This window comes from Pieris brassicae, chromosome 9 (genome assembly GCF_905147105.1).
Source record: "Pieris brassicae chromosome 9, ilPieBrab1.1, whole genome shotgun sequence".
Lineage (NCBI taxonomy): Eukaryota > Metazoa > Arthropoda > Insecta > Lepidoptera > Pieridae > Pieris > Pieris brassicae.
In genome coordinates, this window is record NC_059673.1 from 11,894,865 (window position 1) to 11,919,037 (window position 24,173).

General features: G+C 35.5%; 1 protein-coding gene across 2 annotated transcripts; it reads right to left on the reverse strand.

Annotated features, from left to right (window-relative positions):
* Positions 1 to 1,236: 1,236 nt before the first annotated feature.
* On the reverse strand, positions 1,237 to 23,935 carry LOC123714041 (forkhead box protein N3-like). 2 transcript variants are annotated; one of them, XM_045668079.1, is made up of 8 exons: positions 23,803 to 23,935; positions 16,319 to 16,533; positions 12,514 to 12,611; positions 10,661 to 10,728; positions 10,010 to 10,279; positions 8,964 to 9,038; positions 8,026 to 8,214; positions 1,237 to 5,950 (listed from the first exon to the last, which is right to left on the reverse strand). In XM_045668079.1, the coding sequence occupies exons 2-8, from the start codon at positions 16,531 to 16,533 to the stop codon at positions 5,807 to 5,809; spliced, it is 1,059 nt and encodes a 352-aa protein (XP_045524035.1). In that variant the 5' UTR covers positions 23,803 to 23,935; the 3' UTR covers positions 1,237 to 5,806. The 2 variants fall into 2 exon arrangements, with proteins under 2 accessions (XP_045524035.1, XP_045524034.1); XM_045668078.1 differs by lacking the exon at positions 23,803 to 23,935 and adding an exon at positions 23,180 to 23,202.
* Positions 23,936 to 24,173: the final 238 nt, after the last annotated feature.

A 24,173-nucleotide genomic window follows, 5' to 3' on the forward strand; every position in this document is an offset into this window, starting at 1 on the left:
CTTGCCCGCTCGACTTATGGATGTCCAAGGAAAATAAAGCTTTATTTTGTCTTTATAGGATATACACGTTCATTTATTTGTTTTATAGGGGCCCACATAATGTTAAATAATACCACCTCCCATGGGTACTCAATGCCAGAGGACACGAGTTTGATCTACCTTTTATGAATTATAACGTTTTCTTGGATGCTAAGTCTAATTGGTTCGAAAATACTTCAGTGGGCAGCTGGTTCCACATAATCGCTAAAACTATCATAAAATCGCTCATTTATGGAATGGCGGACGTCGAGGTGATACGGGTGGAATTTCGTATTCTGCCTCGACATCTATATGTAACAAATAACTAGACGTTTCGAGTGCCTATCAGTAATCGTGGTAACTGTAATAAATCGTGTTTTTAAGAAGTTTAATTAACATTAGAATTCTTAATTAATCCAAAGACGTTTTAGCATGAAGTATAAGGGTTTATTTAGGTAGGACAGTTGACATCAAAAGCTGCTCCATTCAAATGTGTTTACACAACCAATTGTGATCAGTGCGTTCCTGAGTTCCGAATGATTTTTGCTAGGTGCAGTCTTATTAAAAGACTTCAATGTTACTAATATTTTGGTTTGTCATCAGAGCATTTTTCTTCATTGATTCATATAAAATTAATTGTTTTTTACTTCCTAAGGAGTATGTACAGCAAAAAAAAAAACGCAGTGACGCAACAACCAAAGGTCTGGGCCTCAGATTTATGTATCTGTTTTATAATCATTTGTTAATCTAATAGGCAAGTAGGTGTTCAGCCTTCTGTACCTGACACACGCCGTCATCGTTGGGTTTAAGGCTAGCCTGTTTCCTTACGATGTTTTCCGTCATCGTTCAAACTTACCGTTCACTTAGAAAGTGCATTGGTGCACAGCCGGAGGATCGAACAGAAGGCTGATCACCTTCTTGCCTATTAGATTAACAAATGATCATGAAACAGATACAGAAATCTGAGGCCCAGACCTACAGAGGTTGTAGCGCCATTATATATTACACACCACCTACATCATATAATTAGTTTTAGTAAAGTCCTTTTATAGGAAACGGGAGATCCAGCTGTTCCTCGGCCAAAGATTTACCTGACCGCGTGGCTATCAAAACGAATACTTCATTCCTGCACAACCGGGAATTATATACTGGAATTCTTAGGAATCGGTGTTTAATAAATAAAACATAAACTCATCGGTACATAATTTATTTTAATGGATATGTACAGAGAAAGATTTTTGACAAATAAAAATTTTGGCATAAATTTTCAACAATAGCAATAAATATAATTGGTGTCATTTGCAAGCTGGCGAAAATATAAACAACATTATACTTAAATATAGTTCGGACATACCAACTTAACCTATGTGACGTCACTATCGCTATATTAGACGTATCATGGAATCGTTATTCATACACAAGAGACATTTCGTACAATATGTACGAATTAACGTAATGTATTTTGTGTGAAAATTTTATATCCCTTTTAGTGCCATAAAAGTTTAACCAATATATTGGTAAAAATGCCAGTGCATTTTTATAGACAATTTATATAACAAATGGGGGGTGGGGGGCGGGGTGTTCCTCTTGTATAACGTTACGATGAAAGGCGGGCATTGAATTACGAGTTATTGTTAATATTATTTTCCACTTTCCAGTACCTTACACCACATAATGGTAAGTTTTAGGTATTAAGAGTCACTGGATGTGGTCACGAAACGTTTTACTATTGGATACAGAAAACGTTACAGCGGCGTTTCATGGGGGGGAGGTCAAGAATCTCCAAACATTGCGTGACGTAATACTTGAACGCTTCCTTACAATACACAAATATTAAAAAAAATACAACATTCTCTTCAGGATATACTATGATAATACAGAAACAACTGAAATTGAATACTACATATCTACTGTCAAAAAGAGCGCTGTCGCAACGTTTGCATTTTTGAAAACTAGCGAAACTAGCGCGTCGGCGCTCCATGGCACTAAAAGGGTTAAAAACCACCAATTTGTATTATGCCTTCCCCCAAGCATTGTATTGTTATATACATTTGGACATACATAACATATATATAGATGTATTCTTATTGTAATTACTATAGTCGACGCATTTTTGAACTGAGGCTTTAGGTCTTTTTCTTTTTTGGTGAATACATCAACAGTAATTATTTACTTTTTTACACATATTACCCACACATTGTCTATATTAGAAAACAAAATGCATTTATTTTTGAGAGCTGTGCTTACTTTGCTGACAGGGGTGGGGGGGAATAAATTGCAGTAAATGCGGTAACGTAATACTTGACCGTCTATTTCAGTATTCGTGTTAAATTATTTGTCGGGTAAATGCGATAGCGACATCAACAAATTCACAAAAATCATAACACCAATCAAAATCAACATGAGTGTTGTCGTTTTACGAACCGATCACTAGGAAATAATAACAATTTTACTAACCTAAAATAAAATAAATAAATTAAATTTATGATTTCGATAAATGAGCCGTAACAATTTTAATATCATATCGATATAACTTCAGTTTGGAAGCATAAACAATTTACAGCAGTCCGTTTAAAACGAAGACGATTGTTTATGGTTACACAAATTGTAGAATAGTTTGATATTCTGTGCTTTTACTTTTTACAGTTCCTTTTATTTAGATGCGCTCAATACTTCTATAATAACATTTAAGTCAATTGCATAAATAACTCCAAAATACATCACAGAAACACATTCCATTATCGACATTTATTATGCATTCTTGTCTACGGTTGACAGCTGACAGACGTCAACGTCACTGTCAAAAGTAAAAACACAAGCCGAATAACTTCAAAACCTCAAGTGTATCACACTTAATATTAGCCTACGAGCGAAAAACCTACATTATAATTAATTATTGCTGTAAGTTCTACATGTTTATAACACCAAAAAGGCTAATAGGCGAGGCAGTAAAAAGTCCGCGATTTAAACCCGTAACAGACTAAAACTATCCACGCGGGCTCTTTACCATATTTATAAGAGAAATTATGATAGATGGAAGACGCTTCTAAATACAGCATTCACTTAAGCGAACTTAGCCTAATATATCTTTCTGGTATTTGGATTCGCTTGCATAGGACTCTCATTTGGCACAAGTGATATGAAATAAAGCGAGGAGCGAAACTTAACTTCGGATTATTTCCTAATAAAATATTGCTTTACGAATCAGTCGTCCATCAGTCTAAGTTAATCTAATGTATATAAAGATCAGACGATTATGTCTACGAAGTTCTACACACGCTACGACGGTTATTGAAAAGATTAGAAAAAATTTCATACTTATTTAATTTTGACAATTTCCAAACGCGATAAGAGCAGGCACTTGACACAAATTGCGTAAATAGCCATTTTATTATATCGAAGTAATTTTAAGCTACAACTCTATTTAGATTCCCTTATTTTTTATAAACATGGGGCAGGAGGCTCAGCTGATGTTAAGTGATACCACCGTCCATGGATAATCTCAATGCCAGAAACTCGCGAGTGCATTGTCGGCCTTTTAAGAATTGATACGCTCTTTCTTGAAGGACCTCAAGTCGAATTGATTCGGAAATACTTCAGTGGCAGATTCCACATAAACAAATTACCAACAGTTTACTACTCGAAATTCGAATTTACTATTCGAAAACGATCGTGCTTTCGTTTAGTTCTACATACACATGTTATACAATTTAAAACCAGTAAGATCTCATTATTTATAAATACAACCCGATAGGCCGAGAATGTGGTTTTAAAAAAAATTCATTAACAGTCGAAATTTTATAATTTGTTTCATAGTAAATTTCATTAATTTCATTTCATAATAAAATCAAAAATAGAGTTGTAAGCTTCGTCGTTATGAAACAACACGAAGATACGAATAGACTCGAAGAACACAGCGTTGAACACAAAACTTTGCTTACAGCTAATTATATACATATTCTGTATTAAAATAAAGTTGATCATTCGTTGGTGATGTTACGAACCTGGTATTAACGCTCGCAACAAACCCAATTTAGAATATAGTTATTTTTAAAATTTCGATCGTAAATGGTCGTCGAAAATTTCGACGTAAAATATCTTTTGCATGAAGCCATACGTAAAAGACGTCTTTAAACTATGGCACTTATAGTTGTGATGAGATTATTTAGAAAATTAATTTATTGTAAATAATAATTATTGTTTCATCAAAATTGAGCCAGAATTTCTAAAATCCAATATTTTGACGATGCCGTCACGCTCGCGTACGTGACGTCACACGTCGCGGTCGCGGTAATTTATGAAGAAAAAAAAACTTCATTAAAAAGAAGACTTTTCCCGCTTTAGAGACGCACAGTGAAAAGCCGTTCAAAATAAAAATGGCGCTCATAAGTGACAGATCACTATAAGCTATTTTGTGTCTTACGCGTAGTTTTGTTCTTAGAACTAATATGTAATAATCACTTTGTGGGCTTGGCCCAGGTTATATATGAACTTCCAGTTAACGCAAATTATGAAGGAACTCCAATACTTATATCTGTCACCGTAAAATTGTAAATACCGTTAGTAGTAATCTATCTCGCGAGATTGTGCACCTCAACGTACTGTTTACAATTTAACGTATTATTATTCGGTAGATTGTAATCTATCGAAGTAAAACCGTTAAATTGTGAAACGGAACGCAACTCGCGCGCTGATTGGTTGAACTCCATACGCCCCGCGCCACCATCTTCGTTTGTTCTACGGCCTACTATAAAGCCGACCAATCAGGGACAGCCTTCGGACAGTTGACAATTTGACAATTATAAGATTGTAATTTGACGGTTTCACTTCGATATATCACAATCTACCTAATAATAATACGTTAAATTGTAAGCAGTACGTTGAGGTTCACAATCTTTCGACAGTTCACAATCTCGCGAGATAGATTACTACTAACGGTATTTACAATTTTACGGTAACATATCCAAGACTACTACGAGCTTCTGCTTAACTACGACTCGTAACAACTGTAGTTTGGATATGCAAACCGGAAAACCTACTTATTGAGCAGAGAAACGATTGTTCAACGTATTACTTAAAACTAATTGCTTTTTAGCGTGTTTCTGAAATAGATTATAGAAGATACGACGACAAAATAAATTTGTTTGGTGTAAATAATATTAAAAACATTGCCTTTCCAAAACTAATCTATAAAATTCCGGTAACTGTAAATTATTCTACATTCCAAAAAAAAAAAAAAATAACAACACAATCCAAATATTAACTAACCACGATTCAACTAAATTTAAATTAATCATCAGAGTGGCCAACGCTTTGGTTATTTTCAGTTTTCTAGTTTCACAACTCACAAAGTGGGATTTTATACGAATTGTTAATACAAAAGTTTTTTTAAAATTTAAACACAAACACGACAAACGCAGGAATGACAGTTATAAGATATATCTTTGTCATGTTTAAACAGATATTCGAAAATTGACAGCCGTCAAACGTCAACCTTCAAATTGACAGCAACCTCAATTAGGTTTTTTTTAATGTTTGGTTCTTGCCGATATAAGTAAAACTTCTTTAACGGAATATAAGTCATGTTGTCAGATTTCTCTGGACGTGGAATTAAAAAAAAAACATTTTCAACTATTTTACTCGCTAGACAGTATACGCGTAAATTTGAAGATAAATATATATTAGACCTAGTAGTATTCCGTTAAAGAAGCCTCCGCAAACACTATATTAAATACCAAACGCTGGCCACCCCGAACGAAGTAAACTAAACGCCTCACCCGAAGTCCCGCTAGCTAAGTGCGGCGTGAGTGTGGCTGGTCACCCCGGCTAAGTTGAGCAAGGCCTCGGCCGTGCGCCTCTCTTCGCCACTGCCGCTGTACGAGTGCTCGTCTCTTGCACATCGCGATATCACTAAGTGTGCTTCTGGTGGCAGCTGGAATTTCATTCATAAATGATTAACCCCTAACTCTGCCGTTTCGACGGACTTCAGTTAAATTACCAGTAAAAAATGTAATTGATTTAAGTATACATAAAGATACAAACAAAAGTAAAAGGAAATTAAGGAAAAACAACTTATCAAGAGCGATAACTTTGTATGAATGTGTAAATTAGTGTGTATGTACATACGATTGATACAATATGAAAATACATTTCGATATTTTATTGCATAGAAGCTGTTTGTAAAAATATATAAATCGTAAAATATTGTATTGTGTATATGTATATGTAAGAGCTGCGATCCCTGACGCAGGTATTTTTTACTTAAAAGGGTTCCCAAATCTTAGGTATAGGTAAAAACACATTTTATTTTTTTACTTAGAACCCACTAAAGGGGAGTATCATCATAAATACTTATACAGTATGAGATATAGTGTTTTGAGAGCAACCTGTATAAAAGCGTTATGGAGTTAAAAATCTAGTACATAATAATCTCTATACACATAAAATTCTCGTGTGACAATGTACGTTCCCATACTCCTCCGAAACCGCTCGACCGATGCCTATGATTTTTTTTATAAATATCCAGTAAGTCTGTGGATCGGCTACTATCTACCTGTAAGTTATAAGGGGTGTCCACGCCAAAAAAAATAATTATTATTTATGATACAGCAGATAGGTTATTTTTATTTAACTAAAGAAATGTTTCCTGGAAATAATATACATTGCAAAACGACATTTGCCGGGTCAGCTATTTCATTAACAAAAACTAGATATATTTAATATTGATTTTTATACGTCAGTCACGTGACACGGATCACAGATTACTCGAATCGATGACGTAGCATGCTTGTAAACAATGTCCTTGCCTGTCAAATCCTATTACTGTCTGAGTTTAATTGTGTCAGATCCTATTTCGATCAAAATGTATGTGTTTGTATAATTTAAGAATGATACACGTAAAAACTTGACGTTTGGTTACATGTTTACAAGCATAACACGTCACAGGTCCTATAGTCACAAAAAAATATCTGAAATGGCTTTTGGAACGACGTTCCTTATCGCGCGTTGCGAAAGGGGGCTAGACTGAAGAAATGAAGACCAAAAGTTGTAACGAAATGTTTTGCTATAGTTGTAAGCCGTGAGGCGTGCTCGTGTTTCTGTCTCTCTCTTTCTCATAGGAAGCACGCCACTTATTTTCGTTTCGTCTTTCAATTATGTATCTCAAACGCTTAGCAGATACAAAAAATTTAGATAAACTGCCACTCATTTTCGCGGGTGATTTTAACAACAACTTCAGTAATGAAAAATCCAAACCATTGCTACAGTTTCTAGAGGAAAAAATAACATATGGTTATCTATTTCAATAAAATAGATAAACATATGTTTCCTACTTGAGTTAGCACAAGCAAATTATTACTAAAAAATGTATTTGTTGATAATAAAAAAAAAACTAATACAATTCCTTAACTAACTAATCGAAAGAAACTTCGTTCCATTCGGGTGACCCATAGTATTGTCTTTGGTTAACATATCTTTTACAACTTGAAAGAAAACAATTTTTTAACCGGATTAAAACTATTTGTATTATTATAAACTAATAATTATTTTACATAATTTTAAATTTAAAATTTTCCGACGTTTCGCGTGCTTTACATGTGTGGTCACGGTGACTGAAGACAAAAGGTGTTGAATGTCAAAAGTAACACAGCTGCAGTAAAAGTTTATAATAATAGAAATAGCTTTAATCCGGTTAAAAAATTGTTTTCTTTCGACCCTTGACCTCTCGAGTTTAAAATCTTGTTAATCGTTAATACATTATTTTTAAATAGACAATATTTATTCTGATGGGAGACTTCAACGCTTGTCTTATCAGCAGCAAAAAAAAGAAGAACGCATTATAGGTCATTATTGTTATCTCAAAACAGAGAGAGATGGATCCAATTGGAGGAGGCCTATACTCAGTAAGAGGTCCTTGAAAAAAAAATTATATATATATTATGTGTGTGTATATTTTGTAAACTTTTCAATGAATATTATTATTATTAATAATAATTAGACAATATTAACCTGGTCTAAGACAGCCGGGCCATACTTCATGGCGAGTACGGTAGCGGCTGCCAGATACTCATCAGCGCCAGGCTCACTGGTGTCGGCCAGACGGCGCGCCAGGTACGGGAACAGTTGTGGGTCTGGGGCGTTTTTGCCCGGCTCTGGGGTTTCCACCTCAGGCGGTGGGATTGGTTGACGACCGAATGCCTGGAAATTATTAAGTTTAGTTATTATCATTTAGTTTTTCTTGAGGGATTTTAAGACTTATTTTTTTTTGTCTAACAGTGCCACATCTCGAAAATTACTATATCAATTTATATGAAAGTTTTTCTTTTATTCTTCTCTTCCCTTCTTCAGTCTTTTGTTCCCTAATTTACAATATATAAGACTGGACTTGGATGATTGACTTGAATTAAAAAAATAATATTTAGTACATAATTTTTATAACATTGTCTTAGGGAGCATTCAAGTATTACGTAACTAATTTTGGTTGGGTCCTCTTGTAAGACGTTACGATGCGGGGCGGGGATTGAATTACGCGTTATTGTTAATATTATTTTCCACTTTCCAGTAATTTACACCACAAAATGGTAAGTTTTAGGTTTAGAGGCACTGGGGGTGGTCACGAAACGTTTTACTATTGGATACAGAAAACGTTACGGTGCGTTTCATGGGGGGCGGGGTTTCCCCCAAGAATCTCCAAAAATTGCGTGACGCTCCCTTACACATATTTCACCATCTATAATAAATTAATATATAATTACATATTTCTAATTAATTAAAGAATTGAGATTTACAGATAGGCACAGGAGTCTATGACCTCCAAATCACCAACAGCTCACCTGACTGACTAACAATACAGGCTTTAAGTTAAAGACTCTCCACCAATTCAAAAATAAATGATTTAACCGCAGCAATAAAGATTCACACTGCCTTTAACTATTGTAGCAACTGACCTGTAGCAAGGTGGAGCGATGTTGAGGGTCCACAGTCCATAGAGAGCCTTTTCCTACTCCGGGAGCTGCTGCCACCTGAAGTTATTGAATAACGGATTAAATCTATATAAAGCCTATACATATAATAAATATACAAGTAACAAGATATCTTGTAAATGAACTCAAATAAAACTAAAAAAAATGCGCTACCACCTTTTTATGTCTTTAATTCAGAAACCGGTTTCCTCACGATGTTTTCCTTAAACATTCGAGCAAATGTTAAATGCGCGTATAGAATGAAAAGTAGATTGCCTTACAGCCGGGGATCGAACCTGCGGACCGGACAGACATTGCCCTGCATGATATTAAACAAAGTAGTACCGAGTGCGGCAATATTTGCCGGGCTGATTCGTCTGAACCAACCAGGGCGCCACCCAAACGCATACAAAAAAATACATTAAAATCGGTCCAGTCGTTTAAAAGGAGTTCAGTAACATAGTGATTATTAGGAAATTCTGGCGCATGAAAATCTGAATGTTCTCTACAAAGAAAACTCAACTACTCCAGCTAAAGTTCTTATATATTCTCTGGTATGACGCCTTATGTATATCACGGCTTCAGAATATAGTTTAGGTAATGGTTTTAAATAATTAATAATATTAGAAACATTGGGAAGCAATGTAACTATCACATAGTAATTGCAATAAAGATATTATAATTTCCAATTTCTAATCGACTTCAGATAAACTAAGGAGGTCATTAGATTTTTAGATTAGTAGGAAAATCTTGATAAGCGAGTATTCAAGTATAACGTAACGAATTTTTAGTCCTCTTGTAAATCGTTAAGATGCCGGGCGGGATTACGCGTTATTGATAATAATATTTTCGACTTTCCAGTACTTTACACCACATAATGGTAAGTTTTAGTATAAAGAGAACGGTGCGTTTCATGGGGGGGGGGGTTCATCAATCTCCAAAAACTGCGTGACGTAATACTTGAACGCTCCCTAATATAAATACAAAAAAAAACATATATTTTTAATAAATACTGTAAAAAAAAATCTCACCTTATGAAAACATTTATTCAATGACAAGTTGTGCCGAACGCTGTTCTTCCAGCCTTGGGGCGCGTGCTTGAAGTATGGAAAGTGGCGAATTATCCACGCGTATATCTCCTTCACGGGCAGGGCTCGAGCTGGTGCGGCTTCGATGGCCATGAAGATGAGGCACGAGAAGGAGTAGGGAGGCTTTGTGTGGGTGGGGGAGGGGGGAGACTTGCAGGGTGTGCGAGGTGGGGAGGCCACGCGGACCGAGGGGGGAGGAGTTTTCGATTCTGTCTGTGAGATACATAATATTATAACGATTGCAGCTGTTCGGTCGGATTGACTCCTGATATTTTTACCTATAAAAAGTTCGAGATGCCTATCAGAAGTATGTACTCGATATCACGTCATAAATCAATATTTTTAGAATTTTTATTTACACAAAAACATTGTAAAATTATTTTGTTCACAAGAGGTAACAAATAACTCACTCCCAGATAGCTTTATTATGATGAGATTCAGAAACGAACAATGTCCCTCAAAAAACCTCCACTAAAATGGGTGCCCATGGGCGGCATGACTGCCCATTTTGGGCATCTCGTAGGCTCGGTTGCCGCCGTATGCTATATAAAACAATTCCTGTTAGTTGTGCTTGCTCATGGAGACTTAACATACCTTGATAATAACTTCGTTCCTTAGAATTTTTGAGTCCTCCATATCACTCTTCGTAGTAAGATTGATGCCTGAAAGATACGAATTATCTTGTTAGATAAATAATATTACAAGGTCCTGTTATATAGAACCAAGTTTTATGAACATTATTTACGCGAGTATTTATAGCGAAGGAAGCCATTTTAAAATACAGTCAAACGTGAGTAAGCGACAACTGGGTAAGAGAGAAAACTTTATCAAAGAAACTATTTAGTTATTTGTTTATAGTTTTAGTTTAGTTTTCTATTGCATTAGTATTAAGTTACTGTAAAAATAGGAAATAAATAAATAAATTTTTCAGGTCCCGTCATTTGCCCTCCCAAAACCTCTATAAGTGAGATTGATACTTGCATATACCTCCATAAGCGACAGCTAATTCTTGTTTTCTATGTTCAATAAATAAATACAAATATAAAATGTTTATTATGGAATATAAGAATCCACGTCATATGAATCGGTAGACATCCTTACTCATCGGCGAAGAGCCTCTGGGATTTTATTAAAGAAAAGTATCCAAGTTTAGTACGGGGAAATTTCAGCCTGCGTTTGTTCTGAGTATTAGCTTTTTCTTACTAGTCATAGAAGTCTAGAAAACTGAAGAATTCCTTTTTGTCTTAGGGACAAAGGAGCGTACGGGACACCTAGTTTAGTGAGCAGACAATTGAGAGAGGAATATACACGCTCTTTAAAAAATTGTGGGATCACCCAGGGAACAGATTCCACAGCTAATTCGCTAAAGAAATTGTCTTGTAAAGCGGACCGTGAAGACTTCCAGACATCAATGTTATGCTGATGAAATGAGTTAATACGGCTCGTACGGTGATGAAACGAGACAGGATCAACCGAAACCACTCTTCAGAACACTCTCCATAGTATACTTTGTAGTATACGCATAGAGACGCAATGTCTCTGGGTAGAGAGAGAGAATCAAGTCGATGAATAATACAAGACATTCCGGCAAGCCATACGGTGAATTTGGACAAAAGGCAGAACCTTTTCTTAACCTGTTTCATTTCTAAGGTTTCTATTTATGGGGTCACACTAAGCTCGTCTCTGAACCCTGGGATCAGATCTAGTCCTATTAAAATTATTTAAACGCAATTCGAGTCTTCATAACAGTCTGTCGAAACCTAAGTAAAATTATAAACGAAAATAACGTGTTTAAAGTTTGTCGGGCTTCTGCTTTACCGAAACAATTTCTCCTAAGTCACGTGTCGACATTATAACTTTTTAATTTACACAAAGTTTTATCGCACGTGACGATTGAGATACTGTTGCCGAGGAATAAAATATCAGAATTAGATTAATACAAGTAATTCTTTCATACCGATAAGGTATTTTGCATTGCCTACAGGTGAGACCTTGGCAGGCTGATTTATGAATATCATTTCGTCAATAAACGTCTTTATTTTAAATTAAAATCTCGTGTCAGAGATAGTCATTAAAATCAGTCAGTTTGTTGTCAATACACGTTCCCGCTTAAAACGCGTTTAAAGTGAAATCTTAAATTGTTTATTTATTAACACTTCGTTACCATAAACCTACATATAAGTTTTTAGGCCACGGGCGGCTTCATCGCTAACAAGCGATTTCTTCCAGGAAACCCCAGTATGGAAAAAAACCTACTTAGAGTAAAGTACAAGTAGTGCATATATAATTAATAATTTGGAAACAATGTTTTACATCTTGGAAAGAAAATAGCGTTCAGATTCACGACATTACGATGGTATTTGATCAGGAGAAAAAACCTATTTTAACTAAGATTAACATATATACAAAAAGCGTTTATATTAAGAGCCAGAGAGAAATCCAATTACCTCTGAGTAAATTCCTGTCCTGTAACCAGCTCAGACTAGTCAGATCGTCATCATTGTCTGCTGGTGGGAGGGTCCCGGCATTACCACCACACGCTAGTCTGTAATTTGTTAAACATAAATTTTAGATACATTTTGAATTATAATATAACCATATATGCAAAATCTGTGCCATTCCAGAGCTGTCCGGACAGATCACGATCCTGGTGGGATCCACGAGGTTACTTATTTATATTTTAATTAGTTAATTACTTAAAAATAATAAATATTGATATGAATAATAAAAATTTGATTATTTACAGAGTTAATAAATATATTATAAATTAACTTTGCATCATGCTATGTAGAGTGTATAATTGTATGACAGACAAGCTATTTTTTTTTTAATGGAATCTCGCTGTTGGCCTTAAGGGCCTTTACAGCTCAGGCTGTTTTGGCGAGCGTAGCTCGGCGGAAGACAAGCTAAACCAACCAAAGCCAATTTCGGCGCTTTACAAATTCGTCGTTATATCAAGGGACGTTACATGGAGTTTACACTTTGTAAATTATTAATTCAGTTTAATTAAACCGACTGTTACACGGTCACCTAAAAATCAAGATATCAAACAGTTGGCATTGATTGATCGAAATGATAGCTTATCATATAAAACATATAGGCGACCTAATTTTTCTTTTCCTAGTTCTAATCAAAAACACGTTCAAACAAATGTTATGCTTAGCTTATGGCTTAATAAGAGACAAACTAGAAAGTTCTCTTCTCTAAATAGCTTAGAAATATTCAATTCTGTCATGAAATTGTCACCACTTATGATTGAATCGTCAACGCTTAATGACATTCAATTAACTTTTGGTCACGTCATAAATTGATAGTCTCAAACATCACACAAGGAGGACAATCAGATACTTATGAAAATATGTTACACAAAAGATATACACATGTGAAAATGACATGAGAACTTAAGAAGGCGAAGAACAAATCTCTACGGTCGTTTAAGTGGAGTTCAGTGACATACACACCTACACCAGAATATATATATGTAAGCTATCCTATCTTTTAAGTTAGATCATACTGCAAACGGTATGCAAATTCGATTGAAATCGGTTAAGTAGTTTAGGAGGCCATAGCGGACAAACAACGTGACGCGTAATTTATATAGATTAAGATATGTTTTAAATGTGTTCGTATATAAGGAATCGGTTTTGGCAATTTTTACAATTTTAATTGTAAATATTATCTTATGTTGTAGATAGTCAATAATTAAATAATCCGTAAATATTCACAAACAAAATCTTTTTAGTAACAATATAAATATTTGTGATACAGCAAGACCTGTCCAGATAACAGCTGGGATTCCAGACCAACATAGAAGGACCTATATAATGTATTGTGCTTTCTGGAACACATTTGTTGACACAGTAAATGTACTATGTTGTATAAATGAATGTTTTGAACAAATGTGACAAACAGTTACGTTCACGACGCTGACATTTTCATTAAATGAGACAGAAAACCTCCAAAAACACGATTTAGAGATTGGCGTCTAGTTGCAACGTATGGATTGCATAATATATCAACTTTCATTTACCTTTCAAAATTTAAACATACATGAATTTATTACAATTATTTGTAAATTGAACTCAGGAAGTACTACATGAGCAGTGTTAGTCTAGTGGTATCAGTGTCCCTTGGGTAAATTGCCTGGCGAACCCCGAAGGCCCATCTCAAGGTCGTGTGAAGGGCTGAGGTGTTTTAGTGGGTGTGGTCTCCTACCCCTCTGAAAAGCAGGGCTTTGAGTGTAGACCCACCCCCACAGTCCCCGCGTCAAGCTTGACATCCTAGGTGCGGGCCTGCGAAAGCGCATTTTCACCTCATTTAAAAAAAAGTGGTATCAGTGTGCGACAAAGACCTGACATCGAAGGTTCGTAACGCCGCACCAATGGACTTTGTCCTTTACTGTACAAGCGAGTGTTACATACGCTAAGTGCGCAAAAGAAAACACCGTGAGGAAACCAACCATAGACCTAAAAATAGACGGCGTCAGGCTCACTGATCACGTAGAAAAAAAAACTACGAAACAGATACAGATAACTGAGAGCCAGACCTAAAGTCGTGACAATTGTTGACAGTTAAATATTTTTTATAGTTCACATAAAATCTAACCTTCTTTCAAAGTTCTATAACCATAATAAGTTATTTAATATTATGTTGACCATATCGCAGTGCATATTTGTCTATGGTATATAACACTCAGATATATTTTAGTGATTGTTTTAATTATGATATCAATCAACACCAGCTCTATATTTCGTTATAAAACATTAAGTTTCTCTATATTCTGTATCGAGAAATAATAAATCTTATACCCAGAATATCAAATCGGCGTATATCTTTTAGAAGAATAACCTATTCCTTTAATTAAACAAAACAACCTTTTAATCCAGCTTAAACAGCTTTTTATTAATTAAGAGTATTGAACTGAATTGTAATTGCGTACGCAGCGAAAAGTGAACTTTAAAGACTATATGGAAAGTACTAAGGGAAATATGGAGAAGAGAGAAGAGGGCGCCCCAAAAGAAGATATAATAAATACATGCGTTCGCAGGAATGGAGAAAGAAAACCATGAATGGTATTTGTAAAAATCTGGAGGCGAGATCGTGATGGGCTTCCGTTCAATGAAGGAAGCTAGGATATTAGGACAATAAAAATATGTATACAACAAATCTAAGTTGTATATTCATTCTTCTTTTGATTCAGTTATATTGTATGCCGATGGAATTTGGCAACCATCTTCCTTACATATTCCCTGAAAGGTCATTGCCCTTTAGTCTGGTTTATAACTACTGGATAGACCTTCCCTTATCATTAATGTCTACTATTACCTCATTACCAGGATAAAGAGGTGTTATTTTCTTGGATATCATACGAGCGAAAGTGGTATCATTATATGGCTTACGCAATGGTTCATTAGCACAAGTCTGCGGTTGATATGTCGCGATGTGTAGCCGTTCATAGCTAACGTTACAATCAACACGTTTAAATGAATCTAGGGTCACTAGCCTCATTGCAGGCCTCACGCACTGCCAAAAATTAAGTGTCATGACTCATCCAAGTGCTGCAAATACTTTCTATGTAACTGGCTAGTACATTAATCTCATTTTACTATTTGTAACTTTTTATAATGTATAATAATTTAAATGAAGTAATACTTCGCAACGCCTTTTTAGGTCTGGGCCTCAGATTTCTGTATCTATTATATGATAATTTTAAATAATAGACAATTTTTGCTACGCACCACCACTATGTGGAACCACCCACTGAAGTATTTCCGAACCAATTCGACTTAGGGTCGTTCAAGAAAAGAGCGTACCAATTCTTGAAAGGCCGGCAACGCACTTGCGAGCCTTCTGGCAATGTGAGTGTCCATGGGCGGCGGTACCACTTAACATCAGATGAGCCTCCTGCCCGTTTGTCTCCTATTACATAAAAAAACAAGTATCATCCACCTGTGCCTGACACACACCGTCGACTTTTTGGGTCTAAGGCAAGAGTTTACTCACGATGTTCTCCTTCACCGTTCGAGCGTTTTTTAAATGTCCATAGAAGGAAAATCCTCAGGGATGAGAGTCACACGCTGAAGTCACTAGGACAACACTGCTTCTTTACTTTGAGAACCTTGGATATAAATTACAGAAAACTTGATAAAATGATTTGTCTGCATCGTGCATCACTCAGCACTTACGATCTATCACGTTTAGAAAATAATTCTCACGATCTTTAAAGCATATAAAGGACTGAGAAAAACTTACGCAGGCTGCGGAGTTTCCATATCCGACTCATCAGATGCGCCATCCAGGTCATCGAAATTGTCAATCACGCGACCGGATACTTCAAGTCTACGAAGGGATCGGCCGCTGGAGGCCACATGCCTGGCGATTTGCCGGATGAGGCGACGCGGAAGTGGGAGTGACGCGCGTGCACCTCGTGCTGGGGAACCGCCACGCTCACCACGCATCGGCGCCATCTTTGGATGAAAAAATATAAATACGTAAGACGAAAAGTTGTTATATGAAAATAACACGTACTCCTAACATAAATTAGAGTAAGACATCTTTTTGCGTATATTTCACGGAGTGTTATGAAAAGTTAAACGCTAAACGTGTTCAATTTAATCACAATAAAGTTAATATAATTCATTTATATGGTTTCATTATTATTTATTTATAATCTACAACAATATTTCAAAGGAAAAAGAACATACAGTACAAATTTTTACTGTATGTTATAACAACGAAGCGACTAACAACCGATGACGTTGTTATTCAGTATATGAGACTAGATCTAATATTCAGTATCTAATTAATACAATGTAATATTTGACAGGATTTTAAAAAGTCTTTCAGATTTATTAGTAACTTTAGATCCTTTACAATTTGTTATATTTAATCACAGTCAAATCTGTTATAACGACTCTTATGTTGTCGTAAAAACTAATAGTCGAAACAGCCGATTTTTTTTATGTAATAGGGGGGCAAACGAGCCTGCGGAATGCCCGAAAAGGGCAGTCATCGCAGCCCATAGACACTCATTTTAAGTGGGTGCGTTGTCGGCCTTTGAGGGTCAAATTTTGAATCGATGACGTTGTTATTAGGTACCTAATATTTTTACCCGCCGAGACCTTTGATTTTGGTCAATATCACCTGCATGTTGCTCTAAACTATGTCATCGTAAACTGTTTTGACTGTATACTCTCTTTGTGCGGAGAAATATTTAGTAATTGCGTTCTGAATCAATTTATTAATAACTGTAAAGGTAACTGCGTATTTTCCTATAATTATATAAAGGTCTCCGAGTCAGGTACAATACTGTGTACCAGCCACGACTTGTTTACAACCACAAATATGCAAACTAAATTCATAGTGATTTTATCAGAATAAGAAATTGTTCTAGCAATACAAATACAGTACAATGTATACACCCGCTGTAAGTTAAAAACTGTGTTACGGCCAGATGGCCCAGGAAATGTACCCATCGAAACACCAAAAATATATTTTCAAAACAAAGCAACATAAGTACGAAGAATAGACAACAACAGGGGAAACTTAGCCGTCACACCGAAGCCCAATAATTTTATTGCCAAAGGAAAATTTTTGAGTGAATCTCAAGCGAATCTTTATGTGACCGCACTTATCAATCACACATTTGAATATTGTATTGTTAAGCAATTTCATAATAATACTAATATCTAAAAGTATTTCTAGGAATCCAGGCTCTAATATATTACTAATCTTGTATTACCCTGTAAACAAATGGGGACGTAATGTGACACAAGTCTAAACTAATAACAGAAATTGCTGGAGGATGTTCCCCTCCAAATGCAACTCTGGTGCTGACAAGGACACTCAAGATACGAATGACCAGAGATAAACAAATGATCTTCGAACTGACACTGAATAATTCATGAGGAACGTCCTAAACTATATTTTTTCAAGTTTTATGTGTCGCGGTTGCCCACAGCCGGGGCGGGTCGTAATATATAAATATCATACATATATAATTTTCAAATGTCAAATTAACATATTAAAACAAATGCATAATGAATAGCATTTAGTTTCTAGGTTATATCAATAATTTACTACGGAGATTGCATAACATTTCGATTCTTGAGAACAAAGGACGTCGAACAATAAGCGTATCTTCCATTTAATAGTAAACATTGTTGATTGTATTCATAAACAGTCGTTTAAAAAATAGTGGTCCTACAACCTCTACGTCTTGGAAAATTTCTAGGTGATCAGACATGTCCGTCCTGATAATGTTTCTAGTACACATTACGAGCGGGTATTAATTGCGTATTTAGAACTCCCTAACAAAAAAAAAACCGAGTCGAATGAAAAACTTCAGGGTTGAAAAGCCTCTGCCAACTCTGTTCTAAACAGTCAACTAAAGTATTTTTGATGACCCAAATAAATCACTATTTTGACAGAGAAATCGCATTTAATCTATTTTCATTTTTAATTTCGACATTATCCTTATCATGTGGTAATGCTATCCTGGGTCGTCAGGGTGCTTTAAATAATACAGGATTTTAGTTTGACACTATAATAACCACTCGCGTACAAAAATAGAATACAAGCGAAATAATGAATGTTAATTGCTATGAAACGAATTACTGCAATATAATAGTTAGAGTGTCGCGTCTGGCTATACTCTTGGGGCGTTACTGCGACGATTTAGGAAATAGTCACGCTTATAAAACTAAGAAAGCCTGAGTGAGCAAAATGTACAGCCTTGGCTCGTACATACATAGGAAATCGTCATGCTTGTAAATGAGCAAAATGTGCGAGCCTTGGCGCGTACATAGGGATCATCACGATTATAAAACTAAGAAAGCCTGAGTGAGCAAAATGTAAAGCTTTGGCCTGTACACTATGTATGCTTTATACATTTTAGATTTAGGGGACACAAACACAGCAAAGGTTCGCTCAGTTTTAGGGCTGATTGCAAATACGCGCAGAAGAAAAAAGAATATGGGGAAAGAAACGATGGTATGTCAAAAACTTTGGCAAAAACACCCTAAAAGATTCGGTTTTAATGAAGTTTCTGAACGAGTTGTCGATGGCCAAGCTTAGGTGTAAACGGCCTTAATTTATTTTCATAGAAAACAAAAAAGCGTTGACCTAACCACGTGTTTTTTCGTGTAGCTAAAATTACACTAGCCATATTCAGGTCAACTATTAATCGAATTAAACGCTTAAACCAATAGCCCTCAAGAATATTCTTCAGGGCCATGCTTCGAAAAACGGGTTTCCTTTTGTGATTTATGCAAAAATTATTTTTTATATTTTGGACTTTAAAAAAAGGTAATCTGTTTGAATTGTATTCTACTGGAGTTGGTTTATGAAGTTAAACACAAGTGCGAGATTTCGTAAGTCTTGTTTTGCCTTTAATGTGTTACTTAAAGACCCTGACACATGCAGAGGTCCTGATAACTCGGATATGGTTGTGGTGACCAGTTGACTGGAAGGCACGAAACGTAGAGGCCGATCCCCTACCCGCTGAACCGACCATGTCTTTACCGAATGGGGGGGGGGGGGGGGGGGGGAGAATGATGTAACACCAACACGACCTCCATTAAGAACGCGACTTAAAGAAGATGTAAGTTTGTCCAAGAATATGACTTCAAATCGAGATGATCCTTCCTAAAATATTATCAAAATCAGCTTAGTATTTCTCGAGATATGGGTATGACATGGGGATGGAGAGAAATTTCTGTATAATACCAATCGGCGTTCAAGAAAAGAGCGTACCAATTCCTAAAAGCCCTCTAAGCGGCGGTATCACTTACCATCAGGTGAGCCTCCTGCCCGTTTGTTCTACAAAAATAATACAGTATCTCGCATATTTTTAAAACACAGGTTTTAACAATAGTAAGGAATCGACCGTAATTTTAAACTCGTGATCTGGAAACACTGATTACGACACACTGACCCACTGATTGACATAGTCGAGTTGGCAGTTGGCACCGGGTGATAAGAATTTCTAAGATATAAAAAGATACTATTATGTAATGATAACAATGTAGGTATATTTAAGTTTCAAGTTTAACATTCTGGGATAACGTTAAATTATCTTGGTGTATCTTTTTACGTGTTTTTTTCTATTAACCTCTATTGTTGCATTATTATAAAAACGCTGGCCCTACTGGAACGTTCCTGTGTGAGTTACCACTGTTCCGGGGTACAATAAAACCTACTTAAAAACAAATGATTAGTTTCCTCTTTGTATTTTCTTATTTAGGTCCAAAGCAATATTTATTGGTGGTTTCCATACAAATACTTTACTGCGTTGTATTATCCAAACCTATATTGCTTATATGTTTTTTAACATAGATAAAAGGCGATGAATAAATACAGTACATGTATTGCTATTTCTGTTGCTAGGTCTTCAATGATACATCGATTCGTAGTTCACGTTTAAAGGTCATCCAGTGACGTCATTACTCACTCCAACAATGCTGTACATTGACGGGATTTTAGTTCTCTATTCTTATATGACGTTATAACACGGTAGGAGGGTCTGGAATTCGCTTATAGATAGACACTTATCTATCTCAAAAAATTAGCAGCAGCCAAGTCTTCTATACATTTTAATCACTTCACCAGGAAATTCAACCCCGAATCCCGGTTTAACATCCTCTGCGTTCTTGTCTGTCGTATTCTTCATTGCAGAAGGTCGTGTCTACTAGCCTGTTAGTGATAACCACCATGTTTGGTTTGTAGCTTCCGTAAGCACAGCTGGTATGGGGACACCAGTTACAATCGTGGCTTAGTTACAGCGGGTTGGCGTTCTGCTCCACGACCTGTTGCCTTCCACCTTGCCGGCGTCAACCAGCTTCTCCAGGTTATCTGGTTCGAGACGGGCGATATTATCAAAGAAAAAACTCTTCTATAGTTCTTGAGAGCCTCGTACGAAATCCGAGTTGATTCAAGATTGCATGGTTAGTCAGACCGGTCTAAGGAAGGTAAGGCCATACACCATATCTCCAGTAAATCAATTGTGTTAAGAAGTGTTAAATATTAGATTATTTATTCAGTAGGACTAAACCTTAACTCAAAAAAATATAATTATTAAATACACTATATATATTTAAATAACATTCTTAGGTGTTCGACTATTTATAGATAAGAATCCAACGCTACAAATGTTCGACACCATATCGGGTTTTTTAAATGTTTACACTTGAATTTGTTTTAAATAAAATTGAGAGAGGTTAGTAATGGCCATTGTTAACGTCATCGCATTTCTTGTATATCCACAATCTATTGACGTAAGTTTATGGCCCACAGAATCAAATAATTTGTTAGTACTCAAGACGGGAAACCATCGTTAAGTGCAACAATGCTTAATATTGGAATTGTGTCTTTAGCGACTTAAATTTCGGATAATTTGTATTAAATATTCTAATTTAATATCGGATATAGTACATCTATTTTTATTTACACGTGTCTCTACGGTATTTCTATGCGTATAACCTTGACACTGACAAAATCCGTGGCAGGTACCGTATCACCCTAAAACGCCATAAATAACGTGCTTCTTTGGAACATTATATAACAGGACTAAACGGATGTCCCAACAATGAATTTACATACGGATATCCGGCCTGGATAATTTGTCTAATAATTCAGCTCTTTTATAGAACAGGGGACCAACAGGCAGAAGTTTCAACTGATGTTAATAGATACCGTCGTCCATGAATACATACTCAGCCAAAAAGATAAAGAAATGCTGTGTTACCGGTATCTATATCGCACTTGCCTCGAACTGTACTTCACTTAACAGTGAAGTTTCAGCCCCCTATTCTAGAAAAAAGTAATATTACAACAAAACATAATATGCTGAGGGAAACAATCGGAGCTACTTAATAAGTTTTTTGTTAATTTGGAGAAGTAATTGAATCTCGCAAACAGGAAAAGGCAACCGCAAATTTGTGACATCATCAAACATTCCAAAAACCGTGATAAACGAAATGAGTAGATAAACATTTGTATACTGTAAAAGACGCGTGACGAGGTGACGTCAACTACTTTTATACTAGTCAAGTACTGTAGTACACATTGAAACGAGGAAAATACTATCACAGATAAATACGTGATTGTCTCGGAAAATGTCGAATTAAGAGTTTTTAATGTCGTGTGCACGCCTCAAACGGTATTTTTTCTCAGTAAATAATGTACTATTATAATAGAGACAATTGTACTCAAGGGCCTAGCAAATTTATTAAGTAGTAATTGGCCTTACTAAATTGTACTTTGTTTACGCGTAGATACGCTTCTGTTGCGTCATCACAGCCTTCATTATATGTACAATCATTATAGTATTCATTAATTCTAAACAAACAAAAATACATGTAATGTGTATGGCATCCTAGTAGTTCTATCAGATAAAAGTCAAATGCATATATGGTAAAAACATGTGTGGTAAAAACTAAATATTGATATTGCAATATAGTATGTTGAAAATAGTTTCAGAATATTAAAACTATCCACCAGTGCATAACGGCACTATTTTGGTTATTTCAAAAAAAGCTCCAGATTATAAAAGTATAATCATAAAATGCATGTATTACAATAAATAAACAATTAGTTTAAGGTATTTTCTAATGCATGCATAAGATATACTAGGAGGTTTATAGGAATTATATAAAATTTTCACTTGACTTGGCAAATGAGTAGCTTTTCAAAATAAACAGTGACTAAATTGATGCTCCTAAAGTTTGATTATATATGATACAACTCTATAATCAATAACAATAATAGTCATGATGATGTAATAGTTACATTACCAAAAATCTGTTTACCTTGCATTTTTGTATTAATATAAAACTAAGCAGTACCTATTTAAAATAAAAATAATAATAATAATAATTAATTAGCATACAATATGTAAATAATAAAACTCAGGGAAGTTCTTAGTAATTGTAAGATGTATATTGTATATCTATTGAAGATGAAACGTCTAAATAGTTTATAATAGATTTTTCAAGCAAAATGTAGGTCAACTGCGGTGTAAGATAACAAGAAAAAAAATTACAAAATCAGTTGATTTCGCAGCTTGCTTTATGAAATAACATGATCAAGGTTGCATGCAAGAAAAGCTTTACTTACAATAAATATGTCCACTTGCTATGTAAATTACAGTTGAATGTTATGGCTAATCAAAATACCTAGCAACGTGTAACGCGAATAGCGACGCGTGGACGTGATGTAACGATTACCATGTGTTTTTGGGTTCATTAGGTCAGTGCAGGCGCCAGGGCGATGGCGTCAACGATAGGTTGCTAGGAAACTTAGGGTTTTGCGACCGCGTGCCTCGTCTCTACGTGTCGCGTGGTGCATATGGTATGTGCACGTGCCAAGCAACGTTAAGGGTCATTACATAACTGTAGGGACTAAACTTTACTAACATCAACACAACGCAAATCTCAGCTAAACGATTTACGAATGCTTGGTTCCATTTTTAGCAAGAGTGAAGCCGACATCGCTACGTTACTCGTGTCTTGTCACATTTTTAGAATCGCATGTAAACGATACTGCACCCCACGCTGACACACGCAACGTGATCCTTTATTTCTGTTCTTTACGAAAAATACGAATGCCTAAATTTCTTAAGCTTAATGCGTCTTATCTATCCATGTATTGACGAATTGCACAACTACAAATACCACTTTTATACAAAACAAACTATATATAAAGATTTTTTACTTGGTAGCTACTTGGCGTTTACTTACCTTTAAGTATGTTGTTTGTTTATCGCACTAATTAAAATTGTATAACAATAAACAGCATTACGCTGCCTTCGCTCTTAAAAATCAACACTCAATAAAAGACAAACACTTTGCACAAATCAACACCCAATCATTGATCCATAGGCTATAGAGTAACCTACATAAATAAACATATGATTTTTTTGGCAATATTTGTTTATGGTCCGTTGTAATGTCACCGTGACATAATTGTTTTTTTTCTAAAAAAAGATATGGTTGTGTAGAATGTTTAGATCTTTTATGCAAATTTAAAAATAAATATTATTTCTGTGAGCAAATGTTAGTTTGTCAAAGTTGCCATAGTCTGTCAAAGCAACATGACAGATTTCATTTAT

What these genes read in the sequence shown, in the direction of transcription:
- LOC123714041 (XM_045668079.1), bottom strand. Translation starts at nt 16,533, where the DNA reads ATGGCGCCGATGCGTGGTGAGCGTGGCGGTTCCCCAGCACGAGGTGCA. An exon ending in ATGGAAACTCCGCAGCCTGC is followed by an intron (nt 12,612 to 16,318) that starts GTAAGTTTTTCT and finishes AACAAATTACAG; the next exon opens with ACTAGCGTGTGGTGGTAATG. An exon ending in ATCGCTCCACCTTGCTACAG is followed by an intron (nt 8,215 to 8,963) that starts GTCAGTTGCTAC and finishes AATAATTTCCAG; the next exon opens with GCATTCGGTCGTCAACCAAT.